This window comes from Platalea leucorodia, assembly GCF_965183815.1.
Source record: "Platalea leucorodia genome assembly, chromosome: 1".
Classification (NCBI taxonomy): Eukaryota; Metazoa; Chordata; class Aves; order Pelecaniformes; family Threskiornithidae; genus Platalea; species Platalea leucorodia.
In genome coordinates, this window is record NC_138823.1 from 142,937,493 (window position 1) to 142,960,921 (window position 23,429).

Consider the following 23,429-nt stretch of genomic DNA (forward strand, 5'->3'; position numbering starts at 1 on the left):
GTTTGTTTCCACAGGATTTGTTTCTTTCGGAGTTCTCCATCCATTGTGAACAACCTCTGCCCAAGAAGTTCTGTTTTCTGGCTTTTGTGGTTGTTTCATTATGTCTACTTTCCTCTTATTCCTTCCTCCTTTCCATTCATATGGGGAAAGAACTAAAATCAGAAGTATCTTTCATTAAGAGTCTTAGGATATCTGGAATCAAGCAGATTATTCAGGATGTCTTCTTCTTGCATCATGGTTTCAATTGAAAAATGAAAAGAAGGATTACTCAGCTTGTCTGAATGTCTGTACTTTGGTTGACCCTTTTTGATTTTCAAACAGTGAAAAGGATGTCCCACTACAATACTCGTAAATTGTCAGTCTGATAACCTCAAGGAATTAGGATAGGGCTTTGCTCTGCATGTCAGATAAATATCCCACCACTTTTTTGCTTTTGTTGATACTGTTGTCCTTTTCTTGGAAGTTCTGAAGACAGGCAATCTGAGGGATGTTTTTTAAATATCTTATGGCTTTTTACTTCTTCTCGAGCTTGTATTCATCTTAAGGCTCAATAGAAGATAACATAAAGAAAAAGTGCTGATCCTAAAGTGAAACAATGATCGTAGTGATTCTGCAAACAGAATGTATGAAGCAAAAGGTCCTTCATAGTCCTGTTTAAACTCCTGCTTCTTTGATGTGATTCTACCAAAATTCAGAAAGAGCTAAAAATTGATGATTTTCTGTGCTACAATTCAGAATGTGCCATGTTTCTATTATACTATAACTATCCAGAACAGACACAAAAATCCCTCTACCAATATCCCGCTTCTCCTGTGTCCCCTCAGAACAGAACATCATAACACTCCGTTCCGCTGTTTTGCATCTAACAGAGCCAATAATGAGTAAGACAGTATTATAAACCTTTGCTGTGTTGTAAAATACTAAAATATTTGTGCACGTGAGGTTATTTAGTGCATGGATACAGGATAGCACAGTCATATACCATCCCACACAAATTTCTGTTGCACACTTGGTGGCAAGTGGGACTTTTTAATTATTCCCTGGAATAGCAGTGACTGAGTTTACGTTGATGTAGATAAGCTTCTAGTACTAACCAGCAGAAAAGATGTCCTTTTCCACAATCTACAGCAGGGGCTTTTAGCATAGGAAAGCTAAGCGTATCTGATCCTGTTGAATTTGATCCTTGTCTTGTTAGCCTTACCGCTCTTTCACAGCCTGGTATAGGACACCATTTAATAGCAGGATTATTTTCAACAAAGGCCTGGAGGAAAAAAAGGGAAAAAGGAAAATATATTACCACATAAGATCAGATTTCATCATTGATATAAAACAAGTTGTATTCACAATCTTCCTTTGAAGGTACAAAGCCAAAAAGCATATGGACAATCTTGTAGCTACTTTGATAGGCTTTTTCAAATAGGAATAATTTAATCTCCACCTTAAAAATGGTTGGTTTTTTTTTTTGTAACAACAGTACTCCAGACTTATGCTAAGATGCAAATGACTTGCATCCCAAACAAAATGTTCAATGTGTGCAAATCAATCCCTTTGTGATATGGCTTACTGTAAACTTCTACTATATATACACTGGCAATACACTCATTAACAGAACTGACTCTTGTAGTTGAAAAGAATTAAAACCTTACTGATTAAAACAAAAATCCCACAATATATCCCACTCACAGTAAACTGGAAATCAGAACTAGACTAACTCAGGAATTTATCTCCAATCTTTTTTGGTTAATGTAGCAGGTCTTTTGTAAAACTTACATCTAATAAATGAGGAGGAAAAGGAACTTTCACTACTTTGCTTCAAACATATGCTGATTATCACTGATCACCACCACCAAATATGAAGATGTAAAAGATTAATCAGATCTGGTAATTTAATTTGCATCTTACTGTGTAAGACTGTTATTGTGCATTAAAGGGACTTGTCACACAGAGAAGGTATTGTATTGTAAATAAAAAAATATTTCTCTACTTTGTTTTTCCCTGCCAGCACTGATAAAGTAGCACATTATCTCAAAGGCTAGTTCATTACTACACTAATATAAAAGAATAAAGGTGAATTAAAAGATTGCTTTAAAAAACAAGTTGCAATGATGCAACAAATTAAAAAAATCAAACAGGAAAACCAAATCAAGTTTTTTGTAATTCTCTTCCTATATATAACAATCATACCAAGCATTGGATGGAAAAAAATTTAAGTAATTCACTTGTACTAATAAATTTTTAAAATGGAAACAGGCACTATTTCTGAATGTAAACAGTCTCTTGGTAATAAAAATAATTAAAAAACCCTTAAAAATTTTAGATTGCCAACATAAACAATTCTCGCTGATTAAAAGCTTCATATCACCTGTTACAAACATTAATTTGATAAAATAATTTTATTAATACTGCATTAGGTTACACATTATGGAAGTACTGTGTTTGTGCTTAAGGAATAAATATAATGTTCTTTCTTTTTTCTCAGTGGTATATCAAACATTGATACTATGGCATATAAGACTGCCAATAATTCAGTGTACATATTAATTTATGAATTTCTACTTGGAAAGTTACAGATATATTGCAGCATTTCACACAGAAATTGGGAGGTTTTTTTATAAAACGAAATACAGTTCAAGAGTACAGGAACAGTTTGATAATTTACCTTAATGTCAAATTGAAGGTACCTTTTGTCCATCTCCTTGGAAACCACACTTTCTATGATGTCAACAGGCACAAGCTGGAAACAATCATATGCTGGGCAAAAAATGTTGTGAGCTTCACCCTCCTGAATTTTCAGATTCAAAAATCTGCCAGAATTTTGTCAGTCAGTATTTGTGAATAAAAAGTAAAAATTAAAAGGCTGCTGAATAGTTTATACTAGGTTCGCAGATATTCATATTAATCAATTTTTAAAGAAAGAATAGGAAGTATCCCTTTCTGCTCAAAAGGGGTACAGATTTAATGAACAGCATAATTAAAAAAAAAATAAAAGAACACTGTCATGGTTCAAAAGCGAGCACCATCAGCTATGCTTAGCCCTGTTTGTGGTTTCCATCCTCGCCATTTATCAAACAGCTATGCGATGTTTAATTAAAGTGAGCATTACTTCTAACTTAAATCAGAAATGGAACATGTAAGTGTAATTAACCTAGGAAATAATTAATTTGATATGCAATTAATTTTTACAACTGTGCTAGTCAAAATAGGTCTGCTCTTGGAAACAAATTTCTAAATGGAGACCTTTATAGTCCCCAAGCAGTAGAAAGCAAGACAGAACGAGCTCAGAAATCTGCTGAAAGCTGGACTTTAACTCACAGAGCGCAAGGTTGCTTTGTTTAAAAGCTGTTACTTATTTATTAATCTGACATCAAGGATGATACTCATCTCATCTAACTTTAATCATCTAAAGGACAGGCAGCTAAGTTAGTCACCTGGGATCCTTCAATAGTTAAGATAGAGAGACCTGCCAATTCATCCCATCTTAGATTCGTATCTTAGAATGGATAACTCAGTCCTGGCTATGCTCTGAGTAACTTAGAAATGACTGGCTCGGAAAGACGAATCCCACCTTAGATGTGCGACCGCCAGCACTTGCTTGACATTGAACTGCAGCTCTGAGTGCATGCACAAATCGCAGTACACACAGGCCAGCACCCAAATTAGAAGCACCATGTCAAGCCAATGATCTCTTGCTAACTTCTACATTGCTGCATAACAATTTGCAAGACAACAGAAGCATGACTATTAATTTTCCTGCCACTGAAAAGAATTACCTTCTAAATGCTCATATGGAAGAGACAGTGCTCTTCCTTAACATAGGAGGAATGGGTTCATATAAATTGGGCTGATCTGCAGTAGGACTAGCTGTGCTGATGTGACACTGTAACAAGACACTATAGTGGTACAGTTCAAGTAGTACAATCTCCTGAATGGGGACAAAGATGAATATAAAGGCACTGCATAGAGATGTAGTTATTCCTGGGAAGTATGAGTAATATTTATACCAGCATAATTACCCACGTCTGAGTTTTTTACTAGCATGACTATTTTGACTTTAAAAAAAATACGTAGTAACAAGAGCATTACACTAATAGAACTTTTAAGCTAAATCTACTCCTCAGTTATTAACCCTCAACATAAGAAAGCATTTTAATTGCTTTTCTGACTGGAAATGTATTTACGATGCCTAAGTTTAGTGTGCTAAACTAAGAGATGGAATTAAGCATGTGCTTAATTTAGAAAGTGCAAACCCCAACGCTGCCAACACCACACACACACTGAGCAAATCAAGACTAGGCTCATCTATTTACACACAGGCTTGAAACATTTGCTTAAGAGTTTTGCTGAATCAGGACCAAAACAAACATTACGTAAGCCTAAACCAGTTGATGGCCACTTTGAGTGACAATTTATATATTAAATAGGGTCAAACCAGCAACTCTTTAAAACCCAAACAGTACTTTAACATTAACTATTTATGGTCTCTGTCCTTTCCTCTTCAAAATGGCAAGTATGAAAGTTTCTCAGAAGATAGAAAAGTACATATACTCACGCCTCCCAGCATGCTCTGCAGAAGTCATGTCCACAAGGCATATCCACTGGGTCTTCAAACACAGAAATATTACACATACAAATGTCACACTGTAGATGAAAAAAATACTTCTGATTAAGAAATACCCTAAAGCCTTTCATATTGTTAGCAGGACACAATACATTGGAAAACCTCAGCAAAAAATTTGAAGTGCTCAGCAGGGGGGGAAAAATCTAACTGTAACCAGAAAAAAGTTATTTAAGCTACAGAAATAGAAATGGGCAAGATTAGGTATCCCTCCCTATCCAAACGGCACATTTTAGGGTGCCTTCCATCATGTCTTCCAGCTCAGTAAGTGCTTCACTCTGCAGAGTTCTAGGGACAAAAGGGACCTGAATTTTTCATCAGCTTCACAGGCAGCCAGAGATGGAGTCTGGAGACGACAGAGGCTACAGGAAACGTTTAGCATTTCACACAATCAGGTCCAAATCAAGGCGGAGCAATTTGGTTGTGCAACAGCAGCAGCTATTTTATGTAATAATCTACATAAATACTTTCTTTTTTAAATACTTTGAAGCTTTTGATCAAAATAAAGAGTAAGTTAAGCTACAAATACTCCAATAGAAGATACCACTGTTGAATTTTATACAACTAGGCACTATAGAAAAAATAACATTGAATATAGAGACCCTTACTCTGAAAACATTTAAAGCATAGGGATGAAACTACTCATTGCTTGTGGTTAGGTGTGAAAATAAATATTCATGTTCTTCAAGGAGTACAAACGGCTTTTTCTTTCCATTGGAACAAAGATTCCCTGAAAATTTACTTCAGCTTTCAATCCATTAGATATTATACACACATAGGACATTTTAAAAAAAATTAGCCTATGGTATGCCACTTTTTAAAAGCACTTGTTTTACAGCCAAAACCAAACCAAACCAAAAAAGTCGGGCTTTAAAGTGCAAAACTCAATGAAGGTATTTATTGTTGTTTCAGTCATTTCACCTTATTGTCTTGACAAAATTAAATATTTTAGAAGTTGACAATGAATAAAAAATATTCACTATTAAATTTATATGAGTTTTCAATTTTGTTTCATCATTATCCAAATCTGCATTTCTGGCTTACGGACCATCAATGAAAAACAAAACACACAGTGTAAAACTGAAGACATGTAATCTTTCATTACACTTTTTAATTAGAAAATATTCATGGACAATATTTAACTGCTAATGTAAATAAATGTATGGTAACATTATTCTTTCTATATAGCTTCTTTTTCAGCATTTTACAATTAAAGAAATAGAAGATTTCTATGCAGGAATGCAGAATCTTAATTTTAATGTGAGATCTAGGGATGATCCATTTGCAAGACTGCATATAATATTCTAGAAAAATGCTTAGGTCATGGAGCAAAAGTTTTATAATGCTGCAGCTGTGGTTTATTAAAGAAAGAACTCTGTCTTCCAAAAGAACTACACTGATTTTAATGAAAGGCGCTTTCATATTTCAAATTTGCAATAGCCTTGTAAACCGCTTCAAGCAGCCCACACATAGTAAAAGTAATTATAAGCTTACAGTACACTAGTGGGCTGACATTTCAAAAAGCAGACAAAGAGAATTTTGTTTTCTAAAGAAAAAATTTTCAAAAGCCAGGGTTCACAGCATTGAGTACATTCACGGAAATGGATATAATGAAAGTGAACATCTTGATAAGTAAGAGATGAGAAGAGCCAAATGATGTGACTGTGGCTAAAATGCTGCTTTGTGAGTGACAGCCAAGGTGAAAACAAGAGTGCTTTATACTAGCCAGATGCTCGACTGTGTTATTATACAGAATGTTTAAGGTGTCAACTTTTCTGTTCACTGCTTTCGGAAACAGAAACACTTTACACCTTCATGAACTGATTTTCAGAATGAACGACAACACAGCTTTCCTGTCTGCCTAGGTGCACTATGTTTAGAAATAAGCTCTTTTGCCCTGCTAGTTTCAGATCTATTTATAAACTTACCACAGCTGTCTCAATGTCTCCTGGTGAGGGGCTGATGTCATCAGGGGAAGTTACAGAAGAGCGAGTAGTGCGTGGAGTTCGTGGAGAAGGGAGCGTATCCCACGCGTTGTATCCGCTTGGAGGGGGAGTTGGCATCTGAACCCCTGAACGCTGGCAGCAGTTCTCTGGATTAGACATCCATGCTTCAAGTAACTTCTCCCGGTCCCAGTCTTCAATAAATATACAGATACAGGAAATTATGCAGCTGACGATATTTAAAATATATTTTGTAACTGCACCCTCAAAAGAATATATAAACACTAAGCTAAAAAATTTAGAAATAAATAAATACGATAAAGTATAAGTGAATGGAACTTTAGACATTAAATTTTACAAAACGCGTTACATAATGCAATGTATTTATGTAAATAATTGCACTGCAAGCATCTCCTTTCCCTGTAATAGCAGTCTTAAATAAAATTATTTTTATTATTTATTTACAGCAATTGTAGTAGTTCGGAGACTCAATCAGAAACCAGAACTGCAGTGGCTTGCAAAGACAGATCAAAATATAACCTTGCACCACAGAATTTAATATTTTCCCTTTCTATGAAAAAGTAATTGTTCAATACAGATTCACTTTCGTCTATTGTGTTTTTTTAAGACGATGAACCCAAGTGCTACAAATGAAGGAAGAACACTAAGATACAACTGGATTACAAAAAGATTTGTGACCTAATGAGTTACCAATCTTTATGTATGTATAAAAGAGTGATATATTTCTGGGGAAAAAAAAGAAAGAAAACCCGCCTGATTGCAAAAAATATTTCATGTATTCTTACTATATTCTACACTTGTTACTGAATGCTTTACTTTTATCCATAATTAACATTTCCCATTTATATACAAAAAAGAACTAGTGAAACAAATTTTATGATGTATGAGGATCTTAAAACTAAATCAAACCTTTCTTAATCATTGTTTGAAATGTTTTCTGTTTCTGATTCCTGACAGTAGTATTAAAGGTATCTTAAGAATAGTGATGTTTTTCTATTAAAAATACGTGAAAGTTCTCATTTAAATATAAATCTACCAAAATGCTATATGGACTTGAATCTAAAACCATCAACACTATGCACAGATTAGATGAACTAGAACTTCAGAAGGAAAGAGGAATTTTCCAATTTTTTCCTATTGTTTTAAATATTTTTTTTTTTTTTAATGTTAGGTACTCCCACTGGAAACTCAATGTTATTAACCAAAAGATCTGTGTTATTTTTATTGAATTTTAGATTTTATAAAAGCTAAATAGTATACCTCTACTGTATTAATGCTGGAAAAAAAGATTCTAAGCACTGTTCTAAGTTACTGTTTACTCAGTTCTAAGCACTGAACTGAGTAAAAATATTGCCCCTGTCAAATAATGATTGCTATCACACTAAAATCTGCTCCCTCCTAATATGAAAAAAAGCCTTTGAGCTGGAGATGATATACTGATCAGGCGCTTGCTTATCTAACAGATCATGGGTTAGTTTAATTTCATTTGTTTAAAGACACGGACCCTGAACAAATTATAAATTCTACTAGCATTTTTCAAATTACCCTGAGCTTATAATCTTTCAGAGAGCTGACTGATGCTAAGATACAGATAACATTTGCTAAAAGTTTTCTTGAGCTCCTTTGTTTGTACTGCATCTTTAAAATTACCCAGGGTTAAGACATGCTACTAAATGGATTCCACTGTGTTTTCATTATTAATTTATGAGTTTTAGTAAAATATGGGGTAGTTACATTCACTGAATTGCCTCTCTTTTATCCTGAAATCAACTGCTGTATAATGAACTAGAAGAGAAACAGGAACAATGTTGAAAAAACACTTGTAGAAAATCTGTAAAGTTATTTATTTTCATGACTGCCATAATAACATCTTTTTATCTTGGCTCGAACTCTACATACTTCTGTCTCTTAAAAAAAAAAAAAAGAAAAAGAAAAATACACTCTTAACTCTTACAGACTGTGTCAGTAAATTGATATAGTTGTACGATACAAGAAAGCAAAGTTTGTTGGATTAAGTATTACACGTCTGTGAACTATTAAAAGTAGTACGTAAGAATGATCTTTCCAAGTTTAAAACATGCTTTTCATACATCAAGTGTGAATTAAGTTGAGATTTCACATTATTCTTTTAAGAATTTCAAGATTAAATGCAAAAACATTACAATTTGGCATTTGATGCTTCCCAATTGTCTAAGCCTTTGTAAATAGCTCAGTTATTCCCTTTACTAGGCCGAACCAATTCTATGTTTTCATTTCAAATAAAATAAATTCTGTTTGATTAATTTCCAGTGTACGACTACAGCTACAGGCAAAATAGTTGACTTTCTCATGACTTGCAAATTGTCTGTGCTGCTTTCTCCGCACTGGCCAATTGCATTAAGTTACTGCTACATCACTAGGCAACATCAGTAGAATGACCTTTCCAACACAGACGGATTTCTTCTCAACTTTCAATTCCTGCTTGCTAGATGCTGGCAGACATTTCTCCACAGTTTACATCAACCTCACCGCTTTTGCACTTATTATGGACTGTGCTGCAAGTTTGAACAGTATTGCCATCATTTTCTTTTTCAAAATATCTGCAAAAGTTACAGAATCTGCCTACCCACTTAGTCAAATATTTAGTAATATCTAGCCTTAGTGAGAGTATTCTGAGAATCCAAAATACATCATAAGAATTAAACAAATAATCGTTTAAAAAAACCATATACGCAAAGTATGTGCGTTAAATATCATCAGACTGGCACAAGTTCATGTTGACTTAATTCAATGTTAAAAGGAACACAAATACTAACTATTGGAAATAATATAAGAGATGAGTTTCAGGTACCATACCTTCTCAAGAAAGTCTGCCAAGTGTTGTGGGTTTAAAATAATATTTTCCTATTTCACTTTTCCCTCTCCCTTTCATTTTCACAAGGAGCCCACAAAAATAATAGGGTATGAAAGCTTAATCCAGCAATACGGTGCTGAGCATGCAAACCATTAACTGCCTGAGTAGTTCCTTTGGCATATAGCAACAATGCAGATGCTTCAGTAAGCCTAAGTTTTGAATCACTGAATCAAAGCCTAAAGCTTCTATGGAGTTTCAGAGAGATACTTTTGTCTGGAGCGAACACACTGAATTCAGTATATCCCCATTCTGACAAGCCCAGTTTAAATTACACAACAAGAGTGCAGACTGATTTCAGTAAAATTAAACTAGTTACAGATAAACACAGGGAAAATTATACCCTGTATTAAAAGAGTAACTATAAAAATCCAAAGGACATACACTCGTATACTTTAAACCCCAAAGCAATTTCCAACCATTTATTACAATGGTCAGACTGCTTTTATTGCAACAAAAAATAAATAAATAATTTTTTTGGGATCCAGTTTTATACACAAATATATAGTGGCAGAAAACCAATGGTCTGACAAAAATAGGTGCAACGAATTTGACTTCTTTGACATATAAAACCATGGAAGTTCTACTTCTGTGTTTCTCTCACTAAAATAGGAAAGCTCTGTTTCTCTACACTGCTTAAGTTAAAATGTCTCCCATTATAATTCCTAGTTTGAATCATTTTCTTATCAGCTTCCCTGTCTGCCTCAATGCTTTTTGACATACTGCAGCTGTACTGCTTTCTGCAGTACTGTGTGAACTGTTTCCTGGTATTTGATTAACCGTTACATCTCTTTTACTTGGAAATAAAAAGTAAATATACAACTGCAATTTTGATTTTGCTGAAAACAGTTTCTTTAGTCTTTAAAGGTTTTGGATTACCATGTGCCCGAAGTAGAGCTTCTGCAGTAAAGAGTGGGGCTTGGAGCATGTCAGCAGATTCCACAATCAGCATATCCTTAAGCCTTCGCAGGTCCTGAAGCCTTAGGCCCTCATATGGCTTTGAGAAGAAGAAAAACAGTTTACGTCTAGCAGTATTTTCCAGTTAGTCTCTAATTCCATATTAAAATGAAACATTCAAAGCACTTTTACTTACCATAATTTCAACTGTGAGGTAATATGTGACAAAATTTATTCATTGTGCAGACCATGCAAAGTTATATGGAAACACTGTCATTTTACAATATTCGTAGTATGATCTTTGTACATTTCAAAATGTAAAAGACAGTATCTCTAGAGTTCTCTGTTATAGTTGGAGGCCTAACATTGACTCTCTCTCTCTCTCAAAAGAAAGCTAAATTTTCATGGAATCCAGCTGAATTTTGAAGTAATTAAACCTCAAATATAGTGGCATGGGTATGAGAATGCATGACTAGATTTGAACTAAGGATTTCAGGGGAGAGCGACAGAAAGGACAGGTTAACATATGTTGCATATAGACCCTCTGACACTAACTTTATACATGAATTGAGACCTATTAACTTTGAATTGATCTGGAGGAGGATACATTGAGACATTAGATAGTAAGATGGGATACATTTGTGAACAGAATCAGCTACAGGTCTTTTGAGGCAATATCAACCCTCACAGAAATGGAGAAATCAGTCACGAATAGGATAGATGAGACATACAGCTAAGAGATTCACAGAAGCACAGAATGGTTGAGGTTGGAAGGGACCTGCGGATGTCACCTGGTCCAACCTTCCTGCTCAAGCAGGGTCACTTAGAGCCAGTTGCCCAGGACCACATCCAGATGGCTTCTGAATATGTCCAAGGTTGGGGATTCATTATACGTGAAGATGTCAAAACTCTCTTTGAGAAACAGTGGCCAACTCTGATAGCCCTATACAGTCAGAGCAAATCATCCAGCTGCCTTCCTGGTCTGGAGCTCCATCCCCTTATTATAGCGTTAAAAAAAGGTCAAATTAGAAAAACAAAAAGGCAATAATTTTAGGATTCTGAATTAGCTCCAACCAAGATACTGGAGATGCGTACACATGTTTTGCAGACTCCTTTTTAAAACTAAGAAAAGAAGAAATGACAGCAAATAATGTATTTGTTAGTGTTGCACAGGGAAAACACCCAAAAGGTAGAAAAACAAATGGGAGGATATGTACAGAAATGGATACAGAAAGGGTATGTAAAAAAATTATTTTTACATGCACTGTTTTTATTTACATAAAAGGATAGCTAACAAAAGATTTAAAGCATTTAACATAAAACTGATATGTGCTCAGGACTAATAAGGAACCTGGCTACCAAATGGCAATTGTCTTCACCAATTTGGAGAAGAAAAGGACACAGAGCAGCAGGAATAATAATTAATCACAGTTAAGACCATGTATCGTTATTATTTACTATCTATATTTTGATTTTATGTAGAGCATAGTCCAAGACCCTCCACTGCTAGAAAATATGTACACACATGCATGCATACATACATAGACACAAAGCAAAAGACTGGTTCTGTCTTGGAAGTTTACAATCTAAGTCCGTCTACTGTGCACATAACCCTTTGAGGATAACAAGCAGAAGGTATAAGAGATGGGGAGAAATGGATACCCTGGGCTTCTAAGCATGTTTTTTTTTTTTTTTAGACACCTACTCTAAAAACATAACGTGCTTCCTACAGTCTAGATATCATAATAAACTCTATAAAATGCATCTAAAAACATAACTGACTCCCACAAGGACGTCTTCTGTAAGCTAGTCAGTAATATAAACAGGGACTTGTCGATATTAGAAACTTTGTGATCGGCAAGAGTAACGGTGCCACGACTCTGCACTGGGTCTTTGTCCTTTTTCAGAAAGCAAGAAAAGCAGAAGAGAAATGGATCATGAGTGTCCTGACCTTCATCTTGATTGCCCAAGTTCAGGGAGTTTCTGTATGTCCTTCCATTGCTGATCATGCATGACTCAGTAAAGGACAATCTGAACATTAATGGCTTGCACTGAAATAAATCTGGACCACTTGATTCATAGCATGCTGGAATTTGACTGACCTACTTAATTTCTTATAAAAGAGATCATTTATAAAAACATGCCAGAGAGACAGGGATACAAACAACTGGGTGCCTGAATGATTATAATTGCACGAATATGCTGCAAAAAAATGGAAGCAAAGCATAAATTGTCTTGACTGAATCTGAACTGCATTTTGAATTGCAATTGTAAACCAAGTAGCTTTGTCAGCACAACAGTATTCAATTCTTGAAGACCACATATATCATAAAAAGAAATGTCTTTCCTGTTAAACCTGCAACATACATACCTATTTTAGGACCTAGTATTTTATCCTGAACTGCAGATATGCTCAAAATTATATTTAACTGGTTCTAGGTCAAACACTGGCAATTCTCTCTCTTGAGTAACAGACTATTTTATTATCTCAGCTGGAGCATTCCACACAACCCAGCAGGGATTTTTGGATCCTGTGGTTTTTAAGAATTCTAATTTTATCTTTTTAAGTAATGAGGGAAGTATTTCTTAAGAATGTGTTTGAAACTTTAGACATCTGTTTCATAAAATAATACATGAACCCACAGAAGATGCTGAAAGAAAGAAAATTTTAGGCTGGCACTATTAAGTAGCTTAATCTGGAAATTCCAGAGTGAAGGCTTTATACAACGAGAACCCTTAAAAATGCTCATGTGTACAAGACACAGTCTTGTAGAGACTTGCGAGGACAGACTTTAGTTATAAGGATGTATATCCTTTATGTAATATCATAGAGGTTTGTTTTTAACTACTTCAAACATTGATGACTTGATGACTTATCTCTGCACTGCCATAGACTGTAAAGGATTTTGATTACAGCTCATGATGCTCAGAGACCTCCTTTAATAGTAATTTATGGAAGAGCTCTTTATTGATGTTTGCTGTGAAAAAGGCACTGTTCAATATTAGCATCATTTAACTATATAACTTTTGGATTTTGGAATATACTATTTGAGTGACTACTTTAATCCACTGGTGAGCTTCTCACTACAGATTTCAACACTTTTGTATTCTCAAGAGCCCTTCTTTTTAACTACTTTCTTCTCAATTTTTTACCACTAATATTTAGATATCACGAATTATGTAATTGTTTTTCTCCTGATAGTACTTTTAATATGTAAGCTGATTATTTTAACAGTTCATTTCAAAGTATTATTATTTTCTTCACTTTTAAAGCACCATTAAAATAGACAAGGGCAAAGTAACTCTGTGCTACAGTGATGACTGTGTAATTAAATGGTGTCAAACATACTTCATGTAAATATCCTCCCTTATGGGTGGATGGAGTTCTATAGTTAATGGAGTCATATATTTAAAAAATTATCTATAGTCCATTTAACTCATTCAAGTACATGCACTATATGTATATAAATGTGTATATATCTTAACTACCTGTAGTCCCCTTCTCTCCTTTCACTTAATAAATCATTCTCTATCTGTAAAGTACATTTTAATAATTTTACATAACTCTTTGTATTTATGATATTTATGATTATATATATATTTATATGACAGCAATTCTGGAACTGAGGAGAACCATTACAATTACTATACAACCAGTAAATTTGTGATACACTCACTAGTAGTGTGTTTCTACAGTATTCAATGGCACACATGTAAAATGAACTAAGAAATTACATACTTTGCTATTGCGCAAAGTATTTCTATCAGTCTGACTGAGAGCCAAGACTGTTCTGGATGATCTGCTGTGAAGTACTGCTCATTCCCAGGTGTTTCTTACGTAAGTTTAAAACATTGCATGATGTGATTGAAATGAAGGTGCCTGTTATCTTCCAGGGATACATCACCAAGACAAATAGGCTCCCATGTTAGAATAAAGAGCAAATTAAAAGACTGTGCAAATAGAACAACCAAAATCTGTAAAAGACATTTAAAAAAAATCAGTTACAGTCATATTATTTAGCGTAACTTCAATTAGATTTAAAAGATAAATATAAACTTAGATTTTATATAACAGAGAGATTTTTTTGGAGATTGTTCATCAAGAAAGAAAGAGAAAAGAATCAAGACAAAGAAGGTCATCTGAAATACTCTCCTGGCTTGTTTTCTAATACCCTTTCCACTGCTCACACATCATAGATGGATCTTCTTTTACTACAACTAACTAGAGTGTTGAGAGTCACACTTTGTACTCCATTCTTAAAATATTTAGCATTTCCATTTTATATAGGGAAACACAGATTATGTGTGTGTTGGTACATTGTTTTCCTTCCAAACTGCGTTTTGTGGAAACACACTTAACAATCGTGTTGTGTTTCAAAACTATTAGGGCCTGTTTGCTACCCTTCTTTAACTGCAGTCTCTAATTTGATCATTAAAAACATTAGACGTGTACTAAAACCAAAGTAAAACAGAAACGTTGCTTTAAAAATATGCTTCAGGGAGCACTGTAGTGAGATTTTTAAAGGTTGGGTAACTGTATGACGGAAATTGATTTTATTCAAAAACCCTTATGGAAGGAGTAAACTGAACTGCTGGAAGGTGGACAGCTCTTTGCTGTCGGGCTTCCGAACTTGAAATGTGGGTCTGCTCAGCAATCTGTATTTCTTAACAGCTTGAGAGCCTCTGTAATCAAAGAAAGGTATGTGCAAGTTATTTTTTCCACTATTACAAGTGTTCCAATTCTAAACATGAGCACTCACATAATTCCTTGGTAATATTTCAGCGTGAAGAACAACACGAACCAGTTCTCAACACCAGAAACAACTTTGTTATTACTCTGAACACACACACTTAATTCAATGACACTGCACAGAGTACTACAAAAATCTTTCGCTCTGTATGAAAAAGAGGATTATTTTCTGCTGTAAACATGGCAGGCCTGGAAGGGGACGTACTGGGTACTATCACTCCAGACACTACTGTGCATATCATAACACCGGCGTTAAGCCTGTTTGGCTGTTTTGCCGGGGAAGAAATCCTATTTGTGGTTTTCAAATGTTTTATCTTTGCCTCTAACCTTCATTCAAGAGATGAAATTACTTTGGAACACCAAGAAATGCATTTTCAAAGTTTTTTAATTCTTTATGAATATTTTTTTTTGTGTTGGAAGGATGTTAAAGGGCATCAGTGAACAATTACAATCTAAACACTATGTTAAACAAGCATTTTGCACACTCGCTTCCCTCGATGTTTAATATTTTTTAAAAATGAAATTGAGAGAAAAAAAGTAGAGGACCATCTTTGAGGGGCAATTTTGCTGAAGGATATGTGTTCTGGGGAAGGCTTTGGGATCACTTCTCATGCCCCATTAAGATAACAGCTGGAGGCATCACCATAGACAGTGGTAAGTGCAGCTTTCACTGCCCATCCCAGACATTTGTCCACAGACCTGGAGGATGAGGACATGTAGTCATTTGGATTGCAGTCCAGTGCTAGTTTTTCTAAGGCTGGCTTTTTTCAACTGGTTTTGGCCACTCTGAGGGCTAGGACTGAAAAATGAACTTCCCCTGGCTACATGCTCTTGGCATCTCTCTTGTGCTAACACTTGTGCTGTTGCAGTTATACAAGAAGTTAAAGCTTATCCCACTGGAAAGTCACAAAGAAGGGGGGGGGGGGGGGGGGGAGAAGGGAGCACATTAAGGCAGAATTGCTCTATATGAAGCCCCAAGACCACCAATCGGTGTCCCAAATTCCAGGCCGACATTTTTCAACTTGCAAATCTTTAGAACATGTGGGAAAGCTGCCTTGGTATGTCAGATGGATCTAGGTCTGCAGGCCTGCCTGCATTTCAGTTCTCATGCTCCACAACTTTGCTAAAAACAAGTAAAATGAGGAACAGAACTGCATCTTTTAACGGCCTCAGTAAAGTGACTCCAAATTAACATAATTACCTTTTACTCAAGTCCCTTGTAACTATCAAGTCTTTAAGCTGATTTTGCTCTGAGCATCCACCTTAAACAGTCACAAGACATTATTTTCTCCTGCTGAAAAGCTTGTTCAAGCGGTTCTTGATTTGCCCCACCCACATTTGTAAGTTCACTATTCTCTTAGCTGTGCTGGTGCATATGCCAGCAAACCCATGGTATAAATATAATGATAAAAATTATTCAAGTTAAATAAAACAATTACATATTATCATTCTTTACAACTTTTTTTTTTAACTCTAATCACTGCTAGGATCCAGTCGACAGCATAACCATCCAAATGGTTCTACTTTTACAACCAAAGGAGTGGTAAACTGCCATTGTGGCAGCAAACTGCAGCAGTCTTTAAAGGCGTTTTCCCAACAGAGAAAACAATTTCAAACTATACTCTTAAAACAATTTGGGTGTTTCTAAATGGGAATATTCAGAGAAACTAAAATGAGTTAATTACATCTGTTATTTCAGTGTACAATTCAAGTATATTAAACCTCATCTCAAAACCTCTCATCTAGGAATAAACTAATTAAGCCTGTTTATATTTGAACTTATTCAAGAAAAATAGTCAGAAAATGAATTGAACAGTACAAAGACTTTCTTACTTTCAAATAAAAGTGACCACACCTGGCATTTTTTAGGGAAACAGCTGATGTGATCTAAGCTTACTCATATGTAAATCTGAATGAATTTTCTTTTAAGTATCATTAGGTCGTAAGTGGGCTAAGCTAGTAAAAGGCAAGGCCACGCTACTTTTGAAGGGAGCAGGCATACAGAAATCTATTGTCCTTTAATTTACACAGAATTACTTCATAATATTTGCTGAATCATATAATTTACCTATGTATTCTTATTTAGAATTTCAGTTAATTAAAATCTGATAATGGATGGAGGAGGGAACTTTTGCTCAGAATCTTTTTGGTCAAATTGTCCTTATCAAATCACAGTCTTCTGTAAGGCATACCAGAATTCAAGCAAATTTGTGTCAGTGCATTGTCTCTCTCTTTCAAAAATTGACTTCAACGTAACAACACCTGTTATTACCTCTTTTTCATACAAGTTCTGGTATGCAGTAGTTTCAGGCATTATGTTATAAAACAAGAAAGTAAATGCACTGTTTTGAAATCCTGCACTACTTGGCTAGTTTTTGGTGACGTTCAACCCAGTCTCAGCCTACGAAGATCCACCAGAACATTTTCCCTATTCTATCCCACAGATTTTCTCCCTTTCAGAATTTCTCCTGCCCTCATTTTTAGACAGAAAGGCATCTTAAGAAATAAAAGTATGTAAAAAATGTTTGGTTTAGAGCAACTGTTTCCCAGCTTACTGGCCTCACTATATTTCCTCCAGCCTCACAGCCTGCAATACTTTCAAAACAGTCCACACAATTAAGGATATGAATAAAACTTCTCTTTCGTTTTGACAATGTATTCTGCATATGTTTTCTGAGCTTAACTTGAAAGCTGTAAGAGCTGTGTTAAAATCAAACGGTTTACAAATACACATTACAAAGTACAGTACCTACTGAAAGACTTTGCAGAATTTTGTCACAATGTAACTCCTAGAAATACAAATGTGTAAAATACCCCAAATTTAAAGTATCCTCTGACCTCTTTTTTGTCTAAAGCAGCATATTCAGCTTCAATGCTTTCAGCCTCAGGATCACGTGAAAATACCATTCGAGATTCCAGGTTAAGAGCCAGCTCTTTGTGGTGTTGTTTCTCTGCACAGTCACATGGGGTATCTTTATTTTCATTTTCTGCAAACAAATCTCCACCATGTTTTACTAGAAGCTGAAAAGTAAAATGGCAAAGTAAACAGTTATTAATTACCAACTCTAATAATACCCTGACGAAAAGACGTGTCAGTTAAGAAGAGAACAAAAAAAAATATGAACAAGGAAAACCGAAAGAAGAGACAAATATAATAGCAATGGTCTTTGGGAAACAAAGATTCTCTATTGTTATTAAATAAATTACTGCTTGATTTCATACATAATTATACCTATAGCCACCGAAATTCCACGGAACCACAAAATCTCAGAAATGTGTTGCAAGGCAACACTGTACAATATGTCTCTGTTACGTTTTAAACACTAAAATTCTGCTCTACTGATACGGTCAGTGCTCCATGGAAAATGAGGGGCCTCAGGTCATCAAGCACCTGGCAAGATGGAGCTAGATACTCCTTTAAATATTCTTTATATATGGGTATAACTCTAACATTCTTCCCAGCACCGGTACACTGGTGGTAACAGAAAATGGGAGAATCCTTGGGTAGGAGGAAAAATGGGGTACCAATTCACAGATAGCACATAATACTACTGGTAGCTTTACCTTATTTTTGAGGATATGAAAAAGTAAAATGAAATAATTCTAATTCTAATAATTCTAATACAGTCTAGTATTGTGCCATTTCACCAACTTTGTCTCTTGCCAGTAACCACCCAGAAATCCTGTCTCTAGCTATTGAACACCAATTGTGCTGCTTTCATTACCTTGCCAACCTTGCCTCCTGCTATAAACCGATGTAAGCAAGGAGAACAAATGCCACAGATTTTAAAGGCCAACAGTGGACCATTTTGTTGATTTATTATGACATCTTTATAACACATGCTTAACGTCTAATGATGGAGCATCCAGGACAATCATTTGCTACTAAAATGATTCATCTTATTTCTAAGTAAAACTAAAATCTAAAAACATTATCTTGCCTTCAGACCACGATGGCTGTAACAACACTATCCTGTATTTTTAGCCAGGATATTTCAAAACTCAGCTTCTAATTTTTATACTTCTAAAAAAACCTAAAATTTCCCCAAAATGATCTGTTCTCCACATAAACTTTTTAGATCATCATCAGTCACTTCTTACTTTTCTCTTCAGCAGACTGTATTTCCTTCACTGTCACTGTAAAATACAGAATGCATTTTACAAACCTGGAATCAGTCTTGTAAATTCTTTGGAAACATTCTCCAAAATAAAAAGAAATGCAAATGCAAAACCAGCACAAACCAGTGCAATAATAAGATTTAGTTGAAAAGATATTAGTGTCATTAAGTATGACATCATATTTTATCTTCATAGCAGAGTATCAGGCAGAAGTAAAGATAGTAGTAGGATAATTATTAAGATACGCAGCCTACAGTTACCTTGTTCTATCTAAACTTCTTAACGTTGCCAAAACTTTGTTAACTTGAGTTTTACATTCTGTCTGTCCATTTTAAACTCTAACAGAAATTTAACTGAGGCAACTAAGACACCTTCTGAGGAAGAAAAATACACTTGAAATAACACTCCATAAACCAGCTCCCAGGCTGCCCAGGGAAGTGGTTGAGTCTCCATCCCTGGAGGTATTTAAAAGAGGGGTAGATGTGGTGCTTGAGGACCTGGTTTAGTGGTGAACTTGGCAGTGCTAGGTTAATGGCTCGACTTGATCTTAAAGGTCTTTTCCCACCTAAATGATTCTATGATTCTGTCAGTGTGTAAATAATTTCTAGGGACATATTGAAAACAAACTGCTAGTGTGGAGCTTGCAGAGCTGTAACAACACAGGGCAGAGAATAGAGAAGGTAGAGGGGCAACATTCAGGTTGTGATACTGGAGGTTAAATATCAGCATCTAATAGCAGCATCCTCTTAACTCCTCTCAGTACTGAGTAGGGGACCAGAAAGACAGAGGCTTAAGTTGTAGCACAGAAAATGGCATAAGAAAGCTGAGTTTCTATTCATTAGAAGCTCAGAAAACTAGGAAGGACGATCTTTATACTAACAGAATGAAAGAAGTGTTGGCTACTGGAAATAAAGACACTACCTGAGCTTTTAAAGAGGGGACTAAGGAAAAGCCAGAAAATAAAGAAGAGCATGCAATTCAAGATGGTGCACAGCTAAGGCTGGGGAAATGACAAATTTTAAATAAGAATTTTCAGACAGTATCTGGAAACTTGACAGAATACAATCAGTGTAACAAAGTACTACCACAGAACATATTACGTGAGAATCACAGAGAAGTTCACAGTACTCGAAGGGTGGTGCTCTGTACCTTTTTTAAAAAAAAACCTAAACAACAAACTCAGATAAATAAACTAACTCTGTAAACAAAAACAATCCTGGACTTAAAAAAAGCTTTGGTGACCACCTGACCAAAACTGTAACAATAAAAGTGTCACGCTGACCAAGAACAGAAATGCTGCAAGGGCAGAAACCACAAAAATAAAGGGCACTTCAGTCACTGCGTCTCCCAAGTATATTAAGAAAATACTATGCTAATACATGATGCTTAAATTACAGTTTCAGACTACATAAGTGACTGAATGATAGACAAAATAGTTAGCAAACACATGAGAGGAGAAGCAACTCCTGACTTTGTTCAGAGTAGTCTACAAGACGTAATTCAAAATGTTACCATCAAAGAACCACTCAATAACAATTCCCAAAATGTACTCAGAGTCACCATTCTTGCAGAAGCAGAAAAAAAGACAAATAATCTAGTGCCTACTTTCAAATGTAGAAAAAAATTCTAGAATAATCAGAAGAATCTGTGAAGGTAGAACAACAGGACAGAACTGTACGGGAAATAAGAAGCTGATGTTGTCTCCAGATGAATGATACGTGAAGAACAAAGTCTGGAAAAGGTAAATGTAAAATCACAATAAGGAAGGCTCTGAATGTTTTCTGAGCAGTATGCCAAGTGCATAACAACTCAGAATAAATAATTTTAAAACATCACACAGTAAATCTGTCAATGTGCTTGTAAAGTCGGTCACTGGACAAAGTGCAAAAGCAATCTCCAATAACATAAAGCAGAAAAGTGATATGAATTGTTGGAGTCCAGATTCTCTGTGGATGTACCACACATGAAGGACACAAAAGAAAGTCTGTTTCAAATTGAAGTCTCAGCACAAGATGTTCTAAAACAACCAATAAACCAAATACTAATATAATAAATAATAATAATAAATAATACTAATAAACCAAATACTAATATAAATACTTAGTACCAGATGGTACTTATTAATGAGTCCTAATGGAACTCAAATATGAAACTTCTGAACTATATATTACAATATGCAACTTATTGCTTAAATCTGTCATGGTACAAGATTCGAAGGTAAAAGTAACACCAATACTAAAAATAGCTCCAGAGAACATCAAGAAGTACAGGGAGAGCATAATTTTTTACTTCAGAAATAAGTCACCAGTGAAGTCCCACAGGTGCTGGGACCTGACTGTTTAAGATATGCAGAAGTTATCTAAAAAAGCAGGTGAATAATGAGGTGATAAACTTTGCTGATGATACTAAGTTAATGATTGAAGTGTAGTCTCAATAAACCTTAAGTTATACACAGAAGAAAAAAATAACCTAAATTTTACATATAAATGCTGAACTCTGCATTAATCGTTATCATTCAAAATACAAATCTTGATGTTATTATTGACAGGCTTATGAAAATGTTAGCTGTTCTAAAATGTTAAATGTCTGTTCTTGTGTTCTTTAAATTAAATTACCAGCACAATTAAATACTAGTCCTCATTACTTGGTATAGTTTAAAAATAAATTTGATGGGAGACCTTCAAAGTCATTATGATTCCCGATTACTCATTACTATCCACTACTTTCACAAACATTAAAGTAATTTTTAATTTGTAAAAAGGTAATTATATTTAAGTATGTTAGCACAGATGTATGGCATCCTCTAATAAAGCTGGGCGCTGTAAATTAAAGACATCAAACCTGTTCTTGAAACATGGACAGCATTTCCCAGTCTCTGCTACGGAGAAGAATAAAAAGCTCTAATTTTCTCTCAGGCAGTTATTTCACTTCTCTTTACACGTACAAGTATGCCTATGCCTACCTTTAAAGCTTTCCCTCCAGTGTTACAGTCTTGTAGTTATTTCCAATTTTTATAAGCATACATGAGTCTTCTTCGTGCTGAGGAGTTTATGTCATGAAGTTAATGTATATGTAATTCAGTTTTTTCATTGTTCTCTACAGACAGTGTATATTTTGGGCTGTTTATCTTTTTATTTTTCCCAATTAATGAAAAATAGAATTTAAAAGTTAATTCAATATACTACATCAGATTTTTTTTTCCCTGAAACAGCTTTCTGAAACACTGTGCATGTCATTTATTAATAGCAGTATATAGACTTGTGATTATATATGAATTTTTACCTCGACACAGGTTTTCATCCCTGAGGCAGCAGCATAGTGCAAAGGTGTATTTTTTTTGTTATCGACAGCATCAATGGCTGCTCGTTCATATTGTCCTTCATCCAGCTTTGCTCCCTTCCACTTCAGGATCATTTGCAGACAATCTGCTCTTCTGTAGTCATCTTCTGAGGGTCGTGTCAGGCGAGGATGAAGAGCTCCTTCTGAGATCATGATCTGAGGTCCCATACACAGTAAGTGCATAGATGTCTCATTGTGCACATTCCGTTTATTTGGGTTACCATCTCTAACAAAAAGGAAAGTTCTGCAAGGGGGGGGAGAAATAGAAGAAAAATTATTAGCACACAATTCCACTCATTTCCTTGAAGTGGGAAGGGTCTATTTATGACAGCTCTCTTTTCTTCTTGCCAAGATTTTGACTATCCATGCTGGTGATAAACATTCTTAGTAGATAATTACTACTGGACAGCTCTCCTCCATTTATCTCAGGAGTCAAGAGCCAAGACCTGGATGAATTACCAATATATCCTTAAGTACCATATATAATTACTTTGTCAGTGTGTGACATAAATTTTAGTTCGCGAAGTTCATTCTACAATTCTGTGTTGTATTGCAATAAATGTTATTAAGTCACAAGACTGATGAAATAGCTACTTTCTTTTTTCTACTCTGTGTCCTATATAGTAGTGCATTTGGTAGTTTGCAAATAGATAATGCTAGAGCAATTTCTTAAAAATTCATTCTCTTTTCCTGTATCTTTAGTCAGATGTCAAGGCAGTACTTACTACTTCTTGAAAAGATATGAAATACTTTTCCTGCTAGCACAGCATGCAGAGGGAAGAGTCTATTTGCTTTCTCACTCTAGAATATATGGAACTGCAATGTAATGCAAATCCTCACCTATGCAGATGAAAG

The 23,429-nt window shown here is 35.1% G+C and overlaps 1 protein-coding gene across 4 annotated transcripts in view; it reads right to left on the reverse strand.

Moving 5' to 3' along the window:
• Window positions 1-23,429, reverse strand: part of ANKIB1 (ankyrin repeat and IBR domain containing 1) — a 96,264-nt gene that overhangs the window by 19,828 nt on the left and 53,007 nt on the right. For all 4 annotated transcript variants that reach the window (XM_082308303.1, XM_082308300.1, XM_082308302.1 and 1 more), the window contains 7 exons: window positions 22,518-22,818; window positions 17,955-18,137; window positions 10,349-10,466; window positions 6,544-6,752; window positions 4,550-4,638; window positions 2,660-2,804; window positions 1,095-1,261 (listed from right to left, as the gene is read on the reverse strand). In XM_082308303.1, the coding sequence (XP_082164429.1) occupies window positions 1,095-1,261; window positions 2,660-2,804; window positions 4,550-4,638; window positions 6,544-6,752; window positions 10,349-10,466; window positions 17,955-18,137; window positions 22,518-22,818 (1,212 nt within the window). The remainder of the gene's footprint in view (window positions 1-1,094; window positions 1,262-2,659; window positions 2,805-4,549; window positions 4,639-6,543; window positions 6,753-10,348; window positions 10,467-17,954; window positions 18,138-22,517; window positions 22,819-23,429) is intronic.